Source organism: Stegodyphus dumicola, chromosome 1 (assembly GCF_044657685.1).
Source record: "Stegodyphus dumicola isolate Sdum_Otavi_A_Nest chromosome 1, ASM4465768v1".
In the NCBI taxonomy this organism is placed as follows: domain Eukaryota; kingdom Metazoa; phylum Arthropoda; class Arachnida; order Araneae; family Eresidae; genus Stegodyphus; species Stegodyphus dumicola.
The window spans coordinates 159,463,399-159,481,627 of NC_140768.1; the positions used below are offsets into that span (position 1 = coordinate 159,463,399).

At 32.9% G+C, this 18,229-nt stretch overlaps 1 protein-coding gene across 2 annotated transcripts in view; it reads right to left on the reverse strand.

Annotated features, from left to right (window-relative positions):
* Positions 1-1,064: 1,064 nt before the first annotated feature.
* Positions 1,065-18,229, reverse strand: part of LOC118200981 (uncharacterized) — a 54,109-nt gene continuing 36,944 nt past the window's right edge. For both annotated transcript variants that reach the window (XM_085822705.1, XM_085822699.1), the window contains exon 4: positions 1,065-1,627. In XM_085822705.1, coding sequence (XP_085678831.1) covers positions 1,268-1,627 — 360 coding nt within the window. In that variant the 3' untranslated portion in view covers positions 1,065-1,267. The remainder of the gene's footprint in view (positions 1,628-18,229) is intronic.

Here is an 18,229-nt window from a genome sequence, read left to right on the forward strand (position 1 = left end):
CAGCTTTTCCATTGTCTGCCTTAGATTTAATTAAACGCCTTAGATTACGAGTACTTTCTTAACTACTTAATATTTACTCTCCAGAAGAGTGGATTACATGTGTCAACAGTAAAGTGAATTTGAAACCTAAAATTGAAGACCAAATATTCATAAAATAATATTTATGAGCATATAAAATCCAACAAATAGTTTCTAAGGAAAGCAATAGCTAATGAAAATTATGCAAAAGTGGAACGTCTCTGCCATCCACATCATTTTCAGAGCAGACATATTTAAAGAGACAAGTTGTCTACTTTTCAATGCATTGTATATTTTACTGTCAGCTCTGTACGATTTCCTTTCATTCCTGGTCCAGCAGTAAAGTAGTTGAATACTGGTAACTCTGTTGGGTTGACTGCATAGGCGGTTTCGTGGTTTTTCTCATGTGTAACGTGTATACGAGCCAGTTTCCCTTAGAAAGTCCTTCAGAAAGACACCCCTCCCCTTAAGCGATAGCTCTTAAGATTTCGCACTAATTATACATAAGCCAAACCTTATGTATAATTAGTGCGAAATCTCAAGAGCTTTCATTCCTTCACACCAACTTCCATATGTCATACAGCCTTATATAACATGCAGTCCTTTTCTAATGAAAAAAGGAATTTTTCTTAAAGGGTCCTGACTTGGATGTCAACAGAAAAGTTTCGGGGGAAGGACGAATTGTAGAAATTGTGATTGGGGTGGTGTCCACAGAATACATTATTGCATCAATACAAAACTTATATATTCTGCGTATATTTTACTCGCTTTAATAAAAAACAAGTATTTTACTGGATTCCAATGAGACATATGCTTCACTCTCTCTCCACGCAAGCGTTGACGAGACTGGATTCTCTTAGTTTTAAATATAGTAAGCCTAAGAATGTGACTTTCTGAGTAGAATGTGACTTTCTGAGTATCCAAGCGTGTTTTGAAATGATTTTAATGACTGCAAATTATACTTAATTTTGTTAGCTTTCAAGGTCACAGCTATTTCTCTTTAATTTGAAAAGAAATGTTGAAATACTCACAAGCAGTCACAAAAGTATGCATAAAATGGCAGTTTATTCATTGTGAAAAGGAGGATTTTATTTTCAAACTAAATGCTTTAACAACATAATATGATTTTTTATATAAACATGTAATGACTGAACTATGTTATGTATATATAAACTTTAAATATTAGTTATTATTTAAGACAGCATTAACTAATATTCAAGATTATGTATAGCATAAAGTTTATCCATTTTTAAATACTATTAGAAGACATAAATTCTTCTCTATTAAACATCTGCACCCATTTCAGTTTATTTAAGCTGTCTAAAATCAGCTTTAGAGTTTTTATATACGTTTTAAGTATGGTTATATCTCGTACTACAGCGTCCGATTTACTGAAAGTCCAGATGTCTCTGGGAACATCATCTACCGGCTGGGGAGTTTTTTCTAACCACGAAGAAACATGTTCTCTCAACACTCTACAGTTTTGAAGAGTATATTCCAATTGGTTGTAGTAGATAACATCCTCATTTTGTTGTTGTTTTTCCATTCTTTCAAAAAGTTTGCTATATTTTTCGAAAATTTTCCATATTTCTAAAAACAAATCTTCTGCCTATAAAAATAAAACAAATATTTTTATATTCATTAAAATATATTTTTATGTTTTCAAATACTTAAAATTGTGAGCTTATTCTGAAATATTCTGTTACGCTAGCCTTAATACAAATTTCTACGAAAGTTCTTTACTTCGAGGACCGTTAATGTAGTGATTTTTTATAAACTTATTTTTTATAAACTTTTTTATAAATTTAAAGATCTATGGTTAAGCCCTAAATAATATACATCTCTGAATACATATTTCTGTGATAACGAGTGTGATGCTTTCTAAAGAAAATTTATTACCCTTCTTTTAAATTGTTTCAGTACTAAACAATACTTGGAAACTTAGATAAATTTACTTAAATTATTTTGTATCGTTACATAAGTTAACAACGGCCATCATTACTATAATCCAGTTTAATCGAAGGTGAAACAAAACGAATTTCACATTTAACATATATTTTAGAAACAAAAGAAATTAATTTGTTGATATTTTCAACTATAGAACAACCTGGTGTTAAAACGTTATCTCATAAGAAATATATCTTTTAGGTTATGCCATTATGTTTGGGCCCATTAACAAGTTTAATTTGTATCTTTTCTGTTGCTTCATTTCGCCACAATGTTCGTTCCTTCCAGAATTAATGTAGATTTGAATGATAAGCAATTCAACTCTAAAGTTCGAAGAATAACGCATAGCGGGTATGCGAGAAATTTGAAATTCAAGCCTACAGCGCCTGCCGTAGATTTTGTCTCTTTAAGAGGAAATGTTTCACCGAAAGTTGCAAGATAGTTTTAGCTTGATGAGTTAGAATTTTGAGTTACTTTTAGTGTCGTCGGTGAATCTTATAGCCTCTGTTAGAATATGTTACATATTGTAATTAGGAATAAATTTTAGGGAAGCTTATGTGCCTGTGACTGCTGCGTTTGTGTTATAGTATTTTAATGTAACCACATGAGTGGTTTAATTATACATTAAGGTTAAATATACTACATTAAGAGATAAACTTAATGTATATCAGAGTCTGTTTACTTTAAGAGTTAAGTTTTAATTACCCTAGAGATTTGTGTAACACATAATCAGATTTGTCAGTTGAATTACCTAAGCCAGTTAAGACCCAGATAGGTTAATGTTTGCAATAAACAGAGAATTAACTAAATTTTTATTTTAAAATTCTCGTTTTCAAAAGAAGTATTTTTTGTTCAATGGCGATCCCTCTGCCGACTTCGGCTTGGCCACTACTAAAGCCAGGAGAGGTGGTCACTTTATTATGAAGGTACCTAATAGGTGGCCTACCTTTGTCTCCTATGAAATGAAGGACAGTTACAACCATGCCTTCTTCGGGATTCAAACCCGGCTCCTTTGGTATCGCAGTAGGCTTCCCTAAACATTATACCGCCTGGGCGGCATGAGAAAAAAAAGTAACGAGAAAACGGAAAGAAGAACAGAACATAAAGGAAAGCACATTTAATTTAAAGGCTGGCAATTGACAACAAATGTGAGCTAAGATTTGTTCAACCAGTTTTTATTTGTTTCCCATCTTCATTATAAGCGAGGACAAGAAAAAGCGGTCAGGATACCCAAATCTCACTTACGTTGGTACAAGTATAGTCCGACCGATCTAACTGTAGAACGCAGCTCAAATGATGATAGAAAGCTGCCCAGAGGACCAATCTGGCAGTCTTCCATACCTCCAGCATGTAGTCCATTGACAGAACGTTTTGCTTTCCAGCATTTTAAATGCCGTAATGCTGCATAGACATTACATACTTACAAGCTCTCATGAATTCTCCGTGGCTTGAACATGTTATGTATTAATCGCTATTATTTTCAAGCTTCAGTTTTGCTTATTATTTCAGTTTTGATCTGTAACTTAAGTTCTAATTTTTTTTTTTTTTTTTTTTTTTTTTTGCTTTTGTTGTTTAAAGTTGGTTGTAAGTTTAAACTATAACTTTTGTAAACTTTAAATTTAGGTTTGGCTGCTTTAAAAGTTTTTTGAGTTGAAGTTGTTTAATTTTAATTTGAGTTTAGGGACTTAAAATTTTTGGTTTTTGTATCTTGTTGTTTTGACCCTTAAGGTTGTTTAGCTTTTAACTTTAATTATTTTAAAGCCTTGTTGCTGCACTATTGGTGTGTTAAATTTTTTTTCATAACTTTGGTAACTTAATTTTTATCCCTCTTTCTATTAAATTTAATGGAATTCATATTTTTTGACTGGCAGTAGGTAAAACGAATGTAATTGTAATTCAATCTGGATAATAAGTGTGTATACTTTAATTGCTGCTTAAGAAACAATTTATACAGTGCTGACATTTTTTTATGAATTTTATTGTTGTGTAATTAGTAGTTTCATTTTTAATTTCCCAAAGTCATTTTGTGTTAACTAGGTTCTGAAAATTTTCACCCCTTACCGTCGGCTTGGAATTCATTCTCGGAATCCCTTATCAGAGGATTAATTTTCTGCACCCCGAAAATTCTTTCGCCAAAACGAAAAACCATATGTGCGGGTGACATGTTGGATGGATACACCATCTGGAGTTTCCCGAAAAGAGGACCCTGTTTTGCTGGACAGGCGAGCAGGGAAAGGTTCCACAGCGTATTTTGAGGAGGGAGAAATAATCGTTGGGTAGGAAGCTCTACATGGTTGACTGGGACCTCGAGCAAGGCTAGATTATCCCCCCCCCCCTTGTTTTCGTCTGCGGAGATTGTTGACACATTTGGTGTGGCATTGGAAGCTGAATGAATGAATGGCGCTAACTGGCTCTTCTGGTAGTCGGGAAACCCCTTCCGGTGAAGATTTCTCTCTTTGGGTTGCAGGACTTGGCTTCCTGCTGATCACCTTCTACGCCAAGTTTTCAAAAAACGCGCCAGCTATTAAAGTGGATGCGCAGTGTTTTCAAGACTAGCGTCTACGGAGAGAAGGCAACTTTTGGGATCGTGATCTGATCCTCCCGTGCGCATCTCAATTTGCGCATATGCTGCCGTGCACTTCGTGAAATTTTGTTTATTTACGTGAAGTACTCTGTGGTTTTGAAATTTGCGTCATGTGTTGAGAATGGATGAAATTGTATTACATCTGTATTTGATCTACAGTGAAATACAGTTCAATTAATAAATCGGTGTTTGTTAAAAAAATTAATTTATGCTTGGAGATAAAAAAACAAAATTTTTGCTAATGAAAGTTATTAAGTAGTGCACTTTTCATTAAAAAAGTTTATTTCTTTTTATACATTAAACATTAAATTAATTATATACATTAAATAATAATGAAATATTACCTATGATTGTTGTTAATTAAGCATGCCTATCTTCTGTAAATTATTGCTAAAACATGTGCAAATAATGAGGAAATATACGTTATGCTAGTTTATTTCTTAGCAGGTAATCACAGGACCATGATAGAGAGTGTCTATTATTTGTTCCTGAAATTTCTTTATTGCTTATACTAAGCTTATGCGTTAAAGTGTATTAAAAAGGCTTATTTACGACACATATGAGCACATTCTGTTGCATCAGCTATGTGATAAGTTGGTGTTACAACTGGCATTTCAACTATGAATTAAACTATTGACATTTCATCATCTGTACAAGAGCAATGAAGTGCACAGTTTTTCCATATATCCTGACTGTACTGTATTTTAATTATATCATTAAGTCGTGCATGTGAGACAAATGCATTAAATTGTTATTACAATAGTGTGAAAACAAGAAAATTAAAGTTAATGTCTTTGAAAAAACTGTTACTTTTTGGAAAAAATAAATACTTTAGACATTCATATTCATCATGTTATTCTCAATATATTTACAATGTCAAGCTAATAATACCTAAGTATTATTTGTGATAATTTATCATTTTAAAAGAGGTATATTATATGTCAAGGACAAGGTTGACAAAGAAAGTATAAGAATTCTTTCTGTAACTAAACATGATTCACTACTCAGTACTAAAATAAAGAGGTTTATCAATCCATGAATAACGTGTTTTTATGTACATCATCTTACTGGATGGTTGCTGCCAATGAATCGACTGTGTGTAACAGCTGGAGAACAAGGTGCTCAGAATTATCATTGATGCTCTGTGTTTTGTCTTAAAAAACATACATCAACCTGGATTTTAAAATGAAATTAATAGACATGAAGCTTAAATAGAAGTATCTAATTTTAAAATAACTGTAAGAGCCATAGCTGCAGTTTACTTAATAATTCAGATATTTGTGATTTTATCATTGAGGAGCCTTTCAATGGCTAAGGATTATGTAACATAACAGTATAGTAGTAGACTACAATTAGTAAATTTGCAACATTTTTATTGCTAGTTCATAGTTGAGATATTAGTAAAGACCATTTCAGGTTGAATGTTAGCTATAACATTCTACCTGAACTGCCTACAGTACTTCGATCTTGCATGTATTTTCACTTACTGTCTCCAGAGGCAGTATTTTTTGTTTTTACATCCAGAGCTCTTTGATAGTGTTTTTTCCACACATGACAGTTCAACACAAATCGAAAACGGGGGACACTTCTACATAAAAGAAACATTCAATTGTTGGATGGATAATAGTACTTTGTACAGTTTGGTGGCATTTATGTAAAAATTATGTGTTGGTTATTTTTCAATAACTTGCAACAGTGATTTTGATTATAAATTTGTTTTAGGAAATTCTAAGCTACTGGATAACAAAAATATAGATTTTAGCAAAATGTTCATGTTATGCGTAAAGAATGAAAAATACCTTAAGATACATTTAAAATGTCAAAATTTCGGAAAAATATAACACTCTTTAAACCTCAGTTTCCTTACATCTAAATAGTATTAAGTGTGAAAATTTGTATAATTTATATATTTTTAATTACTTGTATAATGTATGCATTTGTGAATTCAGATCAATTAGTTGTTTTAACTGTTTTAAAAACTGAAGCAATATTATGCAGAGTAAGGAAATCAAGATTGTGATCCGATGACAATGAGATTAATGTTTAAATGTGAAATGGAAAGTTGTTATTTATTATATTATCAGAGAATTGTTAAACTGGGCATAATCGCCAAGGAAGGTATTGAATGCTATGCGAAAATATGTTTACTAAAAAATTTGAATTTCATAATGAATGTATCCAAACACATGTTTTGAGTCAAAAGTTTGAAACTTGATGGCTGAGTGTAAATATAAAATTATGGATGTTTAAATACTTTGTAATTAGGCACATAGGTCAGGTTAATCTTTTTAAATAAGGTAAGAAATGCAAGAGCTATATGCCTAAAGGAAAATATGCCTTCATGGAGGAATTTCAAGGCAAAACTGACGTTTGAGTGCATATTAAAAAATAATACATCTAATTTTCATTCAATTTATACATATTTCATATGTAAAAAATTCTGATATATGCTACATTACTGTTAATTACTTTACTTGAAAAATATAGTAAATACACAGAAATTTAAGATTTGCACATTTCGAAAAATATTAAATATATGAGTATACATTATCCTTGTAAAAAGCATAAAATACATAAATATTTATTAAATTATTATAAATGTATTTGGAAATGAAGGATTTATTCTTTCATAAACTCCTGTTAACGTTATTGGGAAGAAATCTAGTTATTAAATATATCTAAATTTATAATGATTATAAATATTATTTAAATATATAATAACCTTAACATTTAATTGTAAACATAAATTGAAATTTTTTAGCAGGAATTTTTTATTTGCTATTGCAGCAAGAATTATTCATACTGGAAAGCAATCTGTTAAAAAGTGCTGTAAAGCACAGTCTACAAGATGTGTACTTAATTTTATCTATCAAATGCCTGGCTATTGACCATTAAAGTGCAGAGCTCATGTCCAGATGAGCAGTGTCCATGACTTGTCCAGAAACACACAAAGTACATAAAAGTGAGGTAGACAGATGTGTACTTAAGGAATTAGTAAAAAATAATTTTTAGAATATGCATTGTTGAAATTAAGGATATAAAAAAATATAATACAGTTAAAAACCTTTAATCCGGACTCGTCGGGACTTCAGTGATTCCGGATTAGGGGTTTTTCCAGATTATAGATCATAAATTTAAATCTGGTAAGATGGCATGCAGAAATTATACAATTAAAAATATGAAATCATAATTTCTGTGTTGACGCATGCGCAGAAAGTTTGTAGCTTTGAGGTCCGGATTATAGATCATTCCGGATTATGGACGTCCAGATTAAAGACTTTTGACTGTAAGTATCAAAAGAATTCTTTCCTTACATTTTGTAATAAATCAGTTACAAGTTTTAAACAATATTAAAAATAAACTTTTTTAATCCATTTCAAAAATACTCATAGAAAGTTAAGTACATGGAAATCAGTAGCAATATTTAACGTATTTTACTATGGAAATAACATGTGCTCTAATTTGAAATTAACCGAACTGAGCATTAATTATAAAGTAACTCTGATTTTTAAAGGATGCCTCAGAAGCTAAAAAATCATTCTGCATTTGAGAAGGTATTTCAGGAAGAAGCTCTGTAAATAGGAAAGAAATAATGCATAATTTTGATTTTAGTATTATAATAAACTTTGATCTTAATTTTTGTAATCATTAACCAAATAAAATCAAATTAACTTAAAATTTCTTTGTAATGTAATTAACAAGAACTTGTGAAAATATTTCATTCAAATTAAACTTTTCTGGGAAAGTATAGCATTTAATTCCGCTCAGAATAAAACATTGTTTTAAAATATTTTCTTTTTACATACTTATGACTTTGAAGTATTATGGAAAAAGAAAATATATATATTTATATGTATATTTACGATGTAATTACAAAATGTTTACCGCCGATTATGTTAAAACCTATTGATCTTAATGGATAGTCACTGAATAGTTTGGTTTCCACGAGAGGTGCACTACTGCTTCAGGGCAGTACACGAGGAAAACCAGTTAAGACCTCTCCTCTTATTTCTACCTCCATTATTTAAATTGAGGATTTTGGATCTTTAGAGAGTGTTTCTGGCATCTGTGTTGGATGGTCAGATTCTTCCAGCTCTAGTATAATTAAAAGTATCAGCTTTGTGTTCTCATGCCACCGATACTTTAATCTGATGTGCCAGTAAATTAGTGGCTAGTTTAATAATTAACTATGTAGTCTTAGACTACTGATCAACATTTTTCATTTATTTGATTGTTCGCATTTATTTGCATCGCCACTAGCCGTGGTTATGCTCTAAGTTCAGGCCATGCTCTGTTTTGTTAAAAGTTCAGTTTAAATAAAAGGGTTGTTTTAAAATCTTTCATAAAGCTTTGTCACAATATCTCAAGTGATAATTATATTAGGGTTATAAGACTAAAATTCCATTATTAGACCAAGAATAACCTTATAACTTAATGGAAGTTTAAGATATTCATAATGACTAAATGTGTAAGTTTATTAAAAAGTTAATAGAGACAGAGCTTAAATTGCACCGGAGCCTGGCTCCGGTACTTCTTAGTTTTTGGAATAAATCATAAATATAGCCGGAGCTCTAAATAAGAAGGCTCTGTCACTTCTTTTATGCAACTGAACAAAAATTTGATCTCAAACAATTAATTTTTTGCAGTAAAACTGTATTACAAATCGCTTATTAAATTTTAATTTATCTCTTTACATTTTACTTAATTTTAATTACTTTATAACGTTGCGCGGCTCCAACTTGCACGCAACCAAGAGGTGACTGTGAAAACTTGTATAAAAGATAGAGCCTTGTGAAGGGGTTAAGTCCCTTTTTATTCAACGTAATAAAATTACAATTGCGTGCTCTTGACGCTCACAGACTGTGCCAACTTGGCAGTCAAATAAAAATAATAACCTGAAAAGAAAGTAAAGACAAGATTCTAACTACGAGGCTCTCTAAAATAACTAACTCACCGCGTTTTACAATACCGCTGCTAATTCAGCAGACTTGAAGCTCACTGGAACGATTACCACTACTTCCCGCCAAGCACATAGGCCGCAACGCGGGGTTCTTCAATTCTCGCTAACTACCTCCGCGCTCGTGCAGTAAGAATATCACCACCGAACTCGTTTCTTTTTATTTAAATCATAATACTTCCGCTGATAATTTGAATGCTTGCGCGTTCTACTAAAATTTACATATTCTGGCATTGGCAGTTCCAGGGGAAAGTAAGGCTTGACAGGAAAGATAGTTTAAACTTAAAATAAATGTTAGTTAAAATAAATATAAACCCTACAACTTTAATAATTTAGCTTTTTTGATAATAATTTATTTAATTAAATAATAATCAATTATTAAAAATAATTGATAATTATTAAAAATAATTGATAATTATTAATATTAATTAAATAATAATTTTAAAAAGTTAATAGAGACAGAGCTTAAATTGCACCGGAGCCTGGCTCCGGTACTTCTTAGTTTTTGGAATAAATCATAAATATAGCCGGAGGCCTAAATAAAAAGGCTCCGGCACTTCTTTTATGCAACTGAACAAAAATTTGATCTCAAAAATTTTATTTTTTGCAGTAAAACTGTATTACAAATCGCTTATTAAATTTTAATTTATGTCTTTACATTTTACTTAATTTTAATTACTTTAATAATTTAGCTTTTTTAATAATAATTTATTTAATTAAATAACAATCATTAATTTAAAATAATTGATAATTATTAATATTAATTAAATAATAATGAATTAATTTGGTATTAATTAACTATTTAATTTTTAAATTATTAATGATTGTAACAGTCATTTTATTTATTTATTTACTTTCCTTCCCCTTTGCTGACAGTTTAGCATAGGGTTCTGGCACTTCTAAGTTTAGAAATTAAGTCCTGAATAAGGATATTAATTAATTATAGGAACTTGATAAGTAACCTTCAGCAGCAATTTAATAGCCAGTTGATTGTGTTGTTGCCAAAGCAATTTTGTCATGATTTGAACATGGTTATCTTCCACTGTCGGGGCCGTTCCTAGCGCGGTGCAGCTGTAAAATTATGCAACAGCTGAACACTCGCGATGCCACGACTAAATATTTTTAATTCATTGTACTTGTCACATGTAAATACTTTTTATACAATTTGTCACATATAAGTACTTAGTGAGTATGAAATAAAAATTCAACTAATCATTAAGAATTTTTTTTTTAAATTTGAGCACTGTATTCTTAGGAAAGTACACAGGCAGCCAATGGCCTAGGGACGGCCTTGTCCACTGGTGTAAATCTGTGGTGTTAGTCCAGCTGACAAGTATTTCATATTTCTGGTGTATAACTCTCAAGCTACGTTCTGCAGTAGAATTGCTTAAAAGTAAGAATGAAACAGGGATAACACATATGTCATTCATTTGCTGCACAAAGTATAACTCAAGATATTTGAAGTTAAAGCTCAGTTATATTCACTGCATTGCAACATGTCGAGAGAAAGGCAATTTTTATCCTTACCGTCCTACACCAGAGATGGCCAACACACGGCTTTTACTTTTTATGCAGCAACTACAGAAAAGTATATCATTTTTAATAAAATTCCCAGCAAGTCTGTAAATTACTTCCAGAGAACAGGCTCTAAACAATAATGATATTGCGAATATGAGCTCTAAACAATCATGCATACTGCTTTATTTCAAGCCTTTCACATTAACTATTACAGACTTTCATTTAATATTGAAGCAAATAGACATAGAAGATATGCAAATTCTAGTGATCTGTTTGCTCTAATGCGTACCAATGATGGTGATATGTTACTTAGGGTTATCATGTTTTAGGTTTGAAAATGCTAGACTGTAGGAATCTGCAGAAACGGGAAATGAACACTTGCCCCCTCCTCCAGAATTGAGTAAAAAATATATTTTTGCATCAATATAATATTGTATATTTCATAATCTGCTATAAAATCTTCAAAATGTGTGCATGTGATTATGGCAAAGCCTCGAGGGCTATCTGCCTAAGAGGAGGGATGCCTTCGTGGAGGACTTTCTATGGAAAACTGGCTCCTATACACGTTACACATGGGGAAAACCACGAAAACGCCCATGCAGTCAGCCCGTTCACGGGATTCGAACTTCAGACCGAACTACTAGTGTTCAGCGACTTTATCGCTCGCTCGGCCGCTAGTGGACCCAAAAATCTTCAAATTAAGTAGTTAAATAACAATGTGTTGATTTGATTGTTGGAACTGGAATATGGCAAAGATCATGTGGGGGAAGAAATACCTTCATGGAAGACTTTTTAATCAAAACTAGTTTGTTGGTTTGGTTTATTTTATTATGGCAAAGCACTTGACGGCCATCTGCCTAAGGGAAGGGATGCCTTTGTGGAGGACATTCTAAGGGAAACTGGCTCGTATACACATTACACATGGGGAAAAACATGGAAATGCCCATGCAGACAGCCCGTTTGAGGGACTTGAACCTCGGACCAAACTACCAGCGTTCAGTGACTTTACCGTTCGGCCGCTGGTGAGCCAAAACTAGCTTGTATTCATATTCATAAATACTTCGGGTGTTAACTGACATACTTTATCTTTCAGATGTGCAAAGAAAACAGACAAAACTTCCTGCTCAGTTCTGTTTGTAATAATAAATGCACAGGGAAAGCCGTGAAGCAAAGCATCAAGTAAAAGCAGTGTGATTAATTCAATTCTGTAACCGTTCAACCTATGTGTACCATTTATACATATATAGTCTGATCCCAACTTCTGAAGAAAGTGCCTCTGGGAGTCATTCATTTTCATTAATGTGAAATCATCATTTTAAAATTCAGGATAACTTTCTAAAATTCTATTTTAAGGCTTATAAAATAAAATAGAGTTGTTATCCTCACTAGTAATTTCATTAACCCCAGGCATTTCATTAACATTTATACAATCATTTTTATGCCTTACAGCATTTGATTGTGGATTATAAGAATTTTCGGCACACTTCTGTTACTGGGACCAGATTCAGAAATGTATACATTCATATGCACACATATATATGCATACATGAACACATCCATCCAGCCATACATGCATACATTTCTGATTCTGGTTCTGATAACGGAAGAGTACCGAATTTTCAATATTCCATAAATCATTCTTTGTCAAAAGATGCAGTATCATATACAGAATCTTGAATTTTATCTAAAATTTCATCAAAAGATACTTTTCCAGCAATTTAAGTTACATAAATTAACATTAGAATGGTATAACTGCCATTCTAATTTTGTAAGAGACAGATGCCCTATACCCTTTCTATGACTTACAATGGGTTTTTCTATATAAGCAGTACATTTTCCATTATTAAACTGGCTTACTGGGCAATAAGCATTAATTTTGTTACTCCCTTGTATTTTTAAATGTCCCATGCCTTGCACTTTAGATATAAAATAATGTCCTGAATGATGGCATACAAAATAAATATCTTTTACATGTAATGGGTCATGTTTCTTTGTAAATTAAAAAAATTTAGATTATGTTTCCATTTCAAAATTCTCCTTTCACAACATGAAATCATTAAACACAGAGAAATCTCTCTCTTCTTTTTCAATGACTATTTTATGTTCCATTTGCAAATGTAATGAAAAGTTTTCCTTTGGAAAACCTTCATTACATAATGTGCATTTATATAATTTTTTAATGATGAACACTCAGGGCAGTAAATGCACTATCTGATTGTGAAAATAATAAATTTTTATTATTGTTGAACTGACGACTATATAAACTGCATTTAAATTGGAAAACTTTATTTTTACTTGCTTTGAGTGATGTTGTTTGTTGTGATATATGCAATTTCATGCAGTGACATTTTAGATTGCTGTTACTTGAGAAACATTTTTTTGGAATCAGGGCAGCTAAAACTTTTTTGAAGTTATACTGGATTTTGAAGCAAAAGTATATGAAATCGAATTACCATTGACGACTTTATAAAATGCATGATCTGAATTGGAATTAAATATTTCAGCAGTAGAAATATGCTTTTTATTGGAATGTATGTTCTTCAAATGATGCTATAAATTGCTGGCATTTGAGAAACACTTTTTGCAAATAGAACAGTTGTAAGATTTTGAAATTACAGTTTTCTGAAAGATCTTACCAATCGTAATCAAAGCGGAAATGTGAATTTCAGATCTATTGTCTTGAATGATCATTGATATCACCACCCAGCTCATTTAAAATGGTGCTATATATTCTAATATTCTGAAGCAGAATCCTCACAATATTCCTAAGTATTTGGCCGTGAGAAGGGTCTTTTATTGAGAGATTCTTCAGTTCATTAAAAATATGTGAAAGCAAAATTCACATACTAACGAAGCATAAAACGCACGAAGTCAAATGCAAAATGTAAACAGACACATTTTTGACGTATCTGTTAACGTCACATGATGCGGAAAGTGAGATGCGCGTAAGACGGGAGGATCAGATTCATGATCCCAAAAGTTGCCTTCTCTCCGTAGACGCTTGTGTTTTCAAGGGGAGACGAGGAGAACATTTTTCGATTTCAAGGTTGCCTGCCGAAGGAGCCAAGGGGACTTTCTCGAAGAAAAGAAACGAGAGATGACTTCTAAGATGCAGAGAGGAGACCAGCAGTCGGGAGTTCCTGCCGAGCTGAACGATTGGACTATCTGCACTGAAGAAAGGCATTTTGACCAAGAATTCCTGAGATCGGAGATTTCATGATGGCGGGTGTTTCGGGGAAGACCGGAGTCCTACCGGTTAGAAGCGGCTGTGGGGTGAAAAGCCTGGCCTCTGAAGGGGTTGCACATTATTAATTCTTATATTATTTTTTTTCTTTTTCAGAAACCTCTACCGACGTAATTGTTATTTCCAGTTCGCGACAGTGTACATCTGAGTTGTCGCCTGTATCAAGTACCCAAAATTTTGTTTGATGCCTCCCAAAACGGGAAAGGTAAAATTGTTAAATTTGTAAGGAAGGTATGTAATTTCAGTTGTTCTTCAGATTAGGGCTGACTAGTCACCACCTTATGTTAAAATGTAAATTATTCATACTATTTTATCCTTAATAAACGTGAGATTGATTTTATCTACATAGCCTTGTAATTATTGTAGTTAATTCCTTACACTGGACCTTAGTCATAGAATGGGTTTAGCTAACACAACGCAACTTTCTGAAATTTAGAATTGCTTAATTACTTTTATGTAGCACTATGATAACTACTCATCTCCTATGTTATGTGATTGATACAATATTGGTTGAAATGTTCTGTTATGTTACCCATATACATACAGTTACCTACCACATAATCTGGTATGAACATTGATAATAGTAATTACACAGTAATGATGTTCAGTAGTAAATAATACGTATGAAATTATATTATACAATAATGATATAACAAACACGAGCCCATCAATACGGTAGGTAGAATCTCTAACCACTATTCAGATCAGGGCGGCAAATAGTTCCGCAAGGCATTCGCATTCCGCTAGCACGAATTACATAAAATATGACTCCGGAAGAACCTTTTCTATTATTTTATTTTTTTGCTCCCTTTTTCTTTCGCTTCCTATAAACACTTTTAGGAAACATTTATATGTATAAACACTCGTGTGCAAAATTATGAGTATTTGCAAATTATGTCTATTTTTACAAAAGGTGTTGAACCAAATGTACTAATTATGCCCTCTAAGAATTATGCAAGTATTCGAATAGGATTCGAATATGATGCTTGAATGTCTGCGGAGCTGTTATTCTGGAAGGCAACTAAGCGCAGAAGGAGTTTTCGGCGATTTTTGTGTTCGTATTCCTTCACGACATTCCCCGTGTTTCTCGAAAAAGTTGGACAAGATTTATCAGTACTTTGAGTAGCCGCGTGCTTATGGATGACGGGATAAGATGTAGAATTGAATGCGGTAGATTGAATGCAGGTTCAATCACAAGCACTTGTAATTACACAGCTCAATGTAACGCCTAGTGTCTTCTGTTATTTGACAAGTAGTTTCAGGCCACTATATCCGTATCGAGAAGAAATGGATAAGGTCTATCAGTATCCATAACGACGAATGAGGATCGATATTTGGCACTTTCAGCGCGGTGTCACAGGACTACTACAGATTTAAAGCTCTCATTTGAGTTGTATGCTGCTATTGGAACTGGAGTTTCAGGAACTACAGTTGCCCGAAGGCTTCATGAAATATGGCTGTGTGCTAAAAGTTCCGCTATTTGCGTCCCGCTCACTGCACCACATAAGAATGTGCAGTTAGTGTGGTGCGGGCAGCATGCGCCCTGGGCCACACTACTATGGAGCACCGTACATTTTACAGATGAGTCGAGATTCAGCTTGGATACAGATTCTCGGCGTACACGTATTTGGGAAGAGCCTTGAAAACGATACTATACCTCTCTCAGCAGGGAAACGGATCATTACGGTGGTAGAGGTGTAATGGTTTTAGCAGGCCTTATGTTGGACGGCGGCATAGTCTTGAATGCGTTTGACAAAGGCTTCCTGACTGCTATGAGGTATACACAAAAGATCTTAGAGTCCTATGTTCGACTTTTCAGGGGCTTAATTTGTCCTGTGTTCCTGTTCATGGACGACTGGCCAGCCACATTTCCTGACTTTATAGAATATGCCTGGGACGCTCTTGGGAGGTCAATTTCATCTCCCCGTTCCGGAGCTAAAATCTGCCTAGATATATGTTAGAAGTTTCGCAGATGAGGAAAAATATTACGTAGCAATCGGGTGGGGATGGTCATTGCAAATAGCTTCAAACTATTGCGTAGATGAGTGGAACTTCGGTAAAAACCACAAGTATCTGGATGTTGAAAACACCTTTATTTCTTGTCGACTAATCTGTTAACCATTAACCGCCAAAACTACAAAGAATGTTTCTTTTCTCATGAAAATAATAACAAATATTAAATTAAGCATTTAGAACACAAATTTACATTTAAAGTAAAAAAAATGCTCTTACCTGTGGAAAACGCGAGTTTTGCGTTCGCGCAACGTCAGCGGAATAAAACTACGGATGTTTAGTGAGTAGGATTGTATTCGTGTGATGTTTCTTTTGAGTGGAGTTAATTAATTTAATATTAAAATATACATTGTATTTCTTTTACAAATACAGATTATTTCAATTAAAAGATTCAAGCATGAAAAGCTTGATTACAATCATGATGTAAAGCTACATTACATACTTCGCATCTATAAACAGTCTGGCTATGGTACTCTTTACAACAAAGTCTTTTGTTATCAACGGACTTTACGATAAAATGTCTACCATCTCCATGCAATGGTTTTTGAATGCTGAATTTACTAGGTCTTCCTGTTGCTGATCCATTTCTGGCTAATTCTACACTCTCAATAGGAGTTTTCAAAAGGAATAATGCACTCTCGCGTCTGAAATCTAAAAGATACTTTATATTTCCAGTAGTAAAAAGTGGTGATATTTAGTAAGTTTAGATACGGTCTCACCTCATATAATTTATCAGTATTGTCAATTTGACTATTGTCAAATGCAAGTTCTGCTTCATATTCCTGTACTGCAAACGTGATATCGATTTTCGTACAACAGGAACAGAAATGTCCTTATCAAAAGACCAATAATTTTTTTCTTGAGGTAAAGAATGATATTCTGTAAGCAATAATATTCCAATAAATCTTTCATATAGGCTTCAGATGCAATAAATTCTCAGCATTTTTTTGAGCGTATATATTTGTTCAACGAGAGAGAGTAAATGTCTAAACCAAAAAGAAAATCGAAAATCTTTGCACTAGTTTTACCTTGTATTTTGTCTTTTATAATTTCTCTTCTATCTCTTTCTTCATGTTCTTCCTGAGACGTAACTAACTGGAGGCATATAAGTTCCTTTTCTATCCACTTCAAGATTTCAGTCTTCTGCTTTTTAAACATTTTAGTATGACTATAACTGCTTTTAGAAGGCTGAAACTTACTTCTTACGTGAATTTCAACTTCTCCAGCAGTATCATTTGGTAAAATATCATTATCATTATTTAAAACATTGCCATTCCTTTCTTCTTCGTCACTAGATTCTGCAATTTCTGGGGGAACAACAACAATATCAGTTTCATTCTGGTCATTATTAACATTATCATCATCTGTTTCACCATCAAAATATCTTTGAAGGGCTTCTTCTAATGTAAGATGCCTCGTTCTAGGCATTTTTAAACAACCAGAACATAAAACAGAACATCGAAAGGAATGAGTGAAAAAGGAGATTGACTACCCGTTTCCTGCTGACGTTTCGTCAACGCAACATCTGTTTTCCCTTTCTCCCCAACACAAATATAAACATCTTACTGATGTAATGTTCTGATAAACGGTGACCTTGACTAAAAATAGATCACTCATAAAGATGGCGATTCTTTCGTTAAATATTTTCAGCAAAAATAGCCGGTCGAAAATTTTGCTTAAAGTATGAGATTAATTATTAAAAACAAAATGATTGTTGAAGGCAAATATTATTTTACGGAAATAATCTTCATAATGTTCCCTACACAAAATCATCTGCTGGTATAAAATATCTTAGGTAGTTATATTTATATACGCATTTATTTTGACCGTTGAGTCAACGCAACACCAGCGGCTAATGGGTTAAGACATAGTTCCTTCATTACCACACCACAATCGATGCAATTTGCACGCTGCAATTTTATACATACCAATTATATTTTAAATATTA